The sequence below is a fragment of the Odontomachus brunneus genome, unplaced genomic scaffold, assembly GCF_010583005.1.
Source record: "Odontomachus brunneus isolate Ranch 3 - 2012 unplaced genomic scaffold, Obru_v1 Obru_scaffold_187, whole genome shotgun sequence".
NCBI lineage: Eukaryota > Metazoa > Arthropoda > Insecta > Hymenoptera > Formicidae > Odontomachus > Odontomachus brunneus.
Window position 1 is genome coordinate 62717 of NW_022639637.1, and position 7188 is coordinate 69904.

Consider the following 7188-nt stretch of genomic DNA (forward strand, 5'->3'; position numbering starts at 1 on the left):
TATATATATATATATATGGTTTTGCATCGGCGTCGCAATGTCCAAATCTGTACATGTTTATGCCAGCTAATCGCATAGTAGCTGAATAGCTGGTCATATGACCAAGTTGGCGATTCTCTGTACTAGAGATTGTCTAGATATAGTGACATTTAATTGACCAATAAGAACAAAGATAACTAGGATTTCTTTATCATAATTGATCAATTAAATGTACTTTACCCACCGAGTAGAATTTTGGAACGCAACCTAGAAAATAGCTTGAAAACATCATGTCGATTTTTGAAAATGTATAGTTCGCGTTACGTATACTGTAGATTTTCGTATGCGTACCTTATTCGCACACCGTCAAGAATCAAGCCCCAGGCATGCAAATTTTTATAGAAGATTCACACTGCGTTAGATGTTCGACGTACGACGTATGATATCCAATAGAAGAATACTTTTCGCATTCTGCTTAATATGCTATTAATCAAAACTCGCAAGAAAATTGACCAATCACAGTTGATAAAAGTATTATAAAAAAGGACTGTGGTTGGTCAACTTGCTTATGATTGGGAGCGTCCCGATTGACCACGGTACGAGTAGACACAACCAACCGATGAAAAGAATTATTTAGTGAATTACTAGGTCGAACCAATCATTATAATCTGTATCCAATCATACCGTGGTCAATCGGATCCCACTCATTTATGACTATAAGCTTATTGGATTAGGCGACAGTTTCCCGAAAAGTGAAGGAGATAATGTTGGTATCAAGAGAAATCTCTACACGATATAATTTAAAGATCTATTCTTTGTAACTGTATACTGCTGAACTAATGCAAAAGGTTAGAGTGAGAAAACGTATACTTGTGTCACTTCAATTTATTGCATCAGTTCAGCAGTGCAGTTACAAAGAACAGATCTTTAAATTATATTGTATAGAGATTTTCCTTGGTACCAACATTATCCCCTCCACTTTTCGGGAAACTGTCGCCTAATCGCTTATGGCTCCTGCACACAAGACACGGTAATGCTTGCCGCGCGGCGAAAGTCCGCGCGACAGCCAATCAATATGTTGTTTTTCCGTAAGAGCTAGAAGGTTATTACGGAAAGCAGCATATTGATTGGCTGTCACACGAACTTCCGCCGCGCGGTAAGCATTACCGCGTCCTGTATGCAAGAGCCATTATTCCCACATAGCATAAAAATATTAAAGCAATATTAAATATGACATTAGGGAAAATATTTGAGTAACATTTGTAAACGTGAGAAGAATATTATTTTGATCTTAAAATGTTACTTTCCGGAACATTAAAGAAATGATGCAACCAAATATTAATACAAGGTTGGTCAATATTACATTTAATGCTGCTTTGTGCTGGAAATAATATTACTTTTAATACCATAAAATGTCAGGATAATATTAAAAGAAAGGAAAAGAAAATATATATCCTTTATATATTTCATTTTTATTGAAAATTATGATAAAATATAAGAAAGAGGAACAAAATCATGAAGAACATATAATACTTCCATATATAAACATATATGCATTAAACATATAATGCCACGCTGAAAAACATTAATCATAGTAATTAAGATTTAATTCAATAATATATGTTCAACTAAATTGTTTGGTGAATATAACTACCCACATAACACGTAATATATATAATGTCATAGTAATATTTCCGTAATATTTTTGCGATGTTACAATATTACGAAAATATTACTGTGATATAATGTAATATTACCCAGTAAACAGAGTGACGTCAAAATGACGTCAAAAAGTCGTCAGAAAATGACCAAAAATGACCAATGCAATGACGTCAAAATGACGTGAAAAAGACGTACTAATGTCACGGACCGATGACGACATTTTAAGACGTTAAAAAGATGTCACTTTATGACTATTTTGAGACTTTTAATGACGTTTTAATGACGTTTTAATGATATTTTAATGACGTTTTAATGACGTTTTAATGACGTTTTAATGACGTTTTAATGACGTTTTAATGACGTTTCAATGACGTTTCAATAACGAACTGGATTATAAAAATAAAAACCAAAATTACATACAAAATTGTTTTATTAGAAGTGAAATAATCATATTATCAGAGATAGTACAACGAAATATAAATTATTTAATGTATACATTTTTACATTAAATGCACTAAAATGATGTAACGTGTACATTTATATAAACTCAAGTTGCAAGATGACATTAAAGTGACGTTTTATTGACGTTAAAGACGTTTTGAAGACATTATTATGACGTCATTTAACGTAATCTTGTAACTTGGAAAATTATATATTATATCTGAAATATATAGGATATTCGAAACCTTTGTAACAACCGATCATATAAAGATAGAAGGCGTTAAAGAGCAGAAAAGTCCTCTACCATTTTACAAATAAAACAAAATTTCAAATTATCAATTATTGAAAATTGCTATTTATAGAGGCTTTTTATTAACATTTATATAATATTTATATTATATAAATATTTTATTTATATTAAAATATTATTAATTTATATTTTATATCGATATACATTTCGATATATAATCTTATGATAAAGAAGCAACTAAAAATAATACATTTTATATTTTTAAGACTAATTAAATTTTTATAATTAAACTACTTCTAATATACTTCGTAAGTATATTAAATAATTAATAAATTTATGTAACTAATTATACACTGTGAAATATAATAGAATTAATTTAATAATAAAATTTAAATTATAGTTTTAAAAATATATTTCTAGTTTTTGAATATATTAAGTTTTTAAATTAATTATGCTGTGAATTATAGGTAACAATATAAAAGAAGTATCATTAAAAGGATAAACAACCCTAATAGCACAGATGTCCAGGGGACATCCAGAGGACATCCTGAGGACAATTTTCGTCCTCAGGTCGTCCTTAGGACGTCCTCAGGAGATCTTGTGCTGTTTGGGAATGCATTTGCTAAAAAAAATTTAATTGGCCAAAGTTTAAGTCCTGATAATTTTTTTGTAACAAAAATCTTTAATTTGGATGATTTACATGGATAAGAATATAAATCTGAATATTCAACAAATTGTTTTCCAATAATATAAATTTGACCTTTTAATGTAATGACTATATTATGTATTTGAACTACTACATTTCCATCTACAAAGCTGCAGTAAGAATTACAATTATTGTATGAATGAACTGTTAAAGTAACGTTATTTAAGAAAATTGTTTTAAATTGTTTTTTCCAATTATAGACATTTGAGTATATTAAACGACCTAATGCATGTTTATACTCCAAATTTCTATACTATTTTTGGTTAACTTAGCCATAGATGAATCTATTTCAGAAAGACGATGATGGATTTGCTGGAGAACGTTTTTTTTTGAGATTTAACCAATTTTTTAAGACTACCTAAATATGATTCGAAAGCAAATGCTGAAAATTTATCTACAGGCCCAAACATATTAACATCGTCACATAAATAAGATATAATGTGAAAATTATAAACGAGGCATTCTAAACCGTATAAATGTTTACAATGTTTAATAAAAATATTTATCATGTTTTGTATAAAAGGAAGACCAAAATTTTTAATATGAATATCTGATATTAATACAGAAACGGAAAAGTGAATTAATAAAAAATTTTCATAAACACCCAGATAGCCCAATCTGCTAAAACAGATTTTGCGCAGTCTGTTATCAGGTTCTGTTGACAGAAAGACAACAGATTGTACTCAGAATCTGTTTAACAGACTCTGACGACAGATTGATGGCAGATTGTGCGCAGGATTTGCTAACGCAGATTGCACGCAGAGCCTGCCGACAAACTCTGACGACAGATTGGCGGCAGATTGCGCGCAGAGCCTGCCAACAGACTCTGACAGCAGATTGACGGCAGATTGCGTGCAGATTCTGTCGTTTCTTTAATTAAATTTTGTCTTTAATTCTGTAGGTTCTTGTAAGTTCTTTAATTCTGTAGGTTCTTTAATTAAATAGCATATGTATGCTATTAAATGGGATAGTTTCATATGCACACAGTAATAGCTCACTAAATGTTGCTTTCCGTAATAACCTTATAGGTCTCACGGAAAAACAACATATTGATTGGCTGTCGCGTAAACTTCCGCCTCACGACAAGCGTTGCTACGTTCTGTGTGCAGAAGCCATAAAACGAATAGAAATCTGTGATCGGAGAGTTTGGTTAGTGTGCTTATCCTTATAGCCTATGGCATCGTATACTTGATACGTGTACTAAATATGTAATAACTTTCTATTAAATAATCTTAATATCGACGATGTATATAAATAACGGTATATTAAACTGCTATCCCCGATAGCCAAGCCTGCGCGATCAACTTTCGAGTAAAGCTTGATCTCAACTGTTGGTTGCAAATAGGCACCAAATTTGAAGCAACATTTTGTTATATCAAATGTTGGTGTCAAACTGAGGTAAAATACGCGGCAAACGTTGACGTCAAGAGTTTGATGCAAATTTGCAGCAAACAGCGCGCAAACGTTGCGCGAATAGGTTGGCAGCAAGTTGACGGCAACACCGGAGCAGCGTCTTGAACTCAACAGTTGAGCGCAAATTGGCAGCAAATTGGCAGCAATAGTTGCACTAAATCAGCTGATCGCTTTAAATGGCGCGCATGGCATATATAATTTCGGTCGTTAGATTAGGTTAGGTTGGAATTGTTATTCGTAAATAAATTAAAATTGGTATCTGTGAGTAGACAATATAAATTTTATTTTGTACAAATATGAAACATATACAGATTTTTTAGCATAATAACGCGATATGCTTTGCTTGCTCATTTTCGCGAGCGCATATCTTCGATGAAATCGAGGATGAACTATATTAAGAGAGATACATTAACATTGAATCCTTCTAATACAATAATCTAAATTGTACGATAGATTACGATATATTGCCGTAATTTTCCACATCATCTGACATATCGTAATTAATTACGTGTTTCACATCAGCAAAATCGAGATCTTTGGACGCAACTAAAACATCTTTCCGAGCTGCGTGAAACGCTTAGACAGAACACCATCTTTCCTCCTGATCTGTAAGTGACAATGTTTGTGAGTATTGCACATAATAGAATAAATGACAAAATAAATTCAATACTACAGACTTAATTTATCTATATGATGTTTTAACTCCGTAATGCTAATATAATTTATTAGCAGTCCTAATACTTTGAAATACAACGTACCGATGTCTCCATGTATTGCAACAGCTTCCACTCCTTTCATCAGCAGATATTCGTGCATAGCATCCACGTCGCGTTTCTTCTCCGCGAATATTAGCACTGGTGGTGCAGTTTTTTAAAGGTATTCAAGGAAGTTGATAATTTTTGCCTCTTGCTTGATGTATTCAATTTCCTGTATCACGTTCATCGAAACGGCTCCGGCACGTTCGACGTTTATCGTTACACGCTTCACCAACGCCGAACGGGCGAATTTCTGAATCCTTTTCGGCATGGTAGCAGAGAACAATTGTGTCTACCTTTGACCCTATAATAAGAAATAAATATTGAATAATGTATATTATCTTAATAATAGTGACGTCTTTTTGTGTGAAATTCGCGACGACCAAGGTACAAAGTTGCAAGGTATAATTACCCTAAATGAAAATATTGTTCGCACGTCCTCCTCAAAGCCTATGTCTATCATACGATCCGCTTCGTCCATGCAAAGGTAACGACACACACTCAAGATGATCATCTTCTTATGCAACATGTCCATCAGTTGCCCTGGCGTCGCCACTATTATGTGTATTCCTCTGTAAATTATATAGAGCGTAAGCTACAAATTATTATATGAAGTGCTCTGAATAGTTCGTTGACTATACTAATATTAACTTGTAATTATCGCTAATGACTCTGAAACCGGTATACCTCCAATAGCCAAGCAGCTACGGATCTTCGGACAGTCTGCTTGCTATAAGCTGTTGCTGTAGTGCTGAATTGTTGTAAGTTTGTTTAGCCAATTCTCTCGAAGGGCATATTATCAAGCCTATGAACCAAACGATATACGTTTACATTGATCAAATATTATTTCACCTATTGATCTAAAAGAGAGAAATTGAACTTCCTTCTACAGATTTGTCCATCGTCAGTTTTTTTTTTTTTTTTTTTTTAAGTGGAGAAATGCCTACGCACATCCCCGACTGCAGATGCAACCGGAGATAGTGTGGGACTCGCACCCACTAAAACCCTACTGTCCACCGCTCCTTACGTGATGGGCCTCGGCATTACTTGACCATATGCTGCAAAAAGCAAATAGACAATAAAGTTTCGGGTTAATATTCATGCGTGTTAGTACTATTAAAGAGAATGTTTGTTGTAGAGCTTACTTGTCTATTCCATGTGTATTAAAGCAGCGACGATATATTTGGATGATTCCATATCCTCATCTTCGGTACTGCTGTCGTCTGACGATGCTTTTTCCCACAGAGGCATCCTGTAACTTTTTAATTTCACTTGGTTAATATTAATTACAAGCGTATCGCTACTGATGTTGCTACATAGATATATATGAAATGCGGAAGATGGAAGGCCAACATTAAAAGAATTATCTACTTCTAAAAATCGTTTTACAATCAAAGAGTAAGAACCTGTGTCTGCAATTATGTCCACGACAATACAAATCGATCCATCCCGCAAAATGCAACAATTGTCTCGCACATGAGTACTTAGGCATATACTATTAAATGTACTTTTTGAATAATGAACATTAGTGTCGCTATTACTACGTGGTATTGATACGCGAACAGACATATCGATATCGCGATTATCGCCTCGCCCATGAAGTCGTAACTCTGTCATCCGATTAAAAAATTGCTGTAAAGGCTGACCCGATTTCCTGCAATACTTTCTAAAAATAGACATATTATTTTCATAAGGAAAAGCGGAAAATGATTCTAAATTACCAAGGCGTCTTACGTCATTAGTTAGATGAAGCAGACCGTGAATATTATAATTAATGAAATTTGAACCATATAAAGTATTACTATATTTGAGGCTTTCACGGCCATTGATACAATGTCTAAGTATAGCTTCCGGAATGGAGCCGTGTCTTGAATCAGCGATATGCCGACGTTTCGCAAACGTTGCAGTTTGCATCATCAGGGCTGAGAACTCTGATACTGAGCTCCCTTGGGTAAAGGTAGTCCTTATATGCCCCCCCCCCC

The 7188-nt window shown here is 33.7% G+C and overlaps 1 protein-coding gene across 1 annotated transcript in view; it reads right to left on the minus strand.

Moving 5' to 3' along the window:
• Positions 1 to 4775: 4775 nt before the first annotated feature.
• Positions 4776 to 7188, minus strand: part of LOC116851694 — a 6550-nt gene continuing 4137 nt past the window's right edge. The window contains exons 2-6 of the mRNA XM_032831369.1: positions 6352 to 7019; positions 6158 to 6264; positions 5894 to 6011; positions 5210 to 5778; positions 4776 to 5057 (exon numbers count right to left, since the gene is read on the minus strand). Of these exons, the coding sequence (XP_032687260.1) occupies positions 6356 to 7019 (664 nt within the window). The 3' untranslated portion in view covers positions 4776 to 5057; positions 5210 to 5778; positions 5894 to 6011; positions 6158 to 6264; positions 6352 to 6355. The remainder of the gene's footprint in view (positions 5058 to 5209; positions 5779 to 5893; positions 6012 to 6157; positions 6265 to 6351; positions 7020 to 7188) is intronic.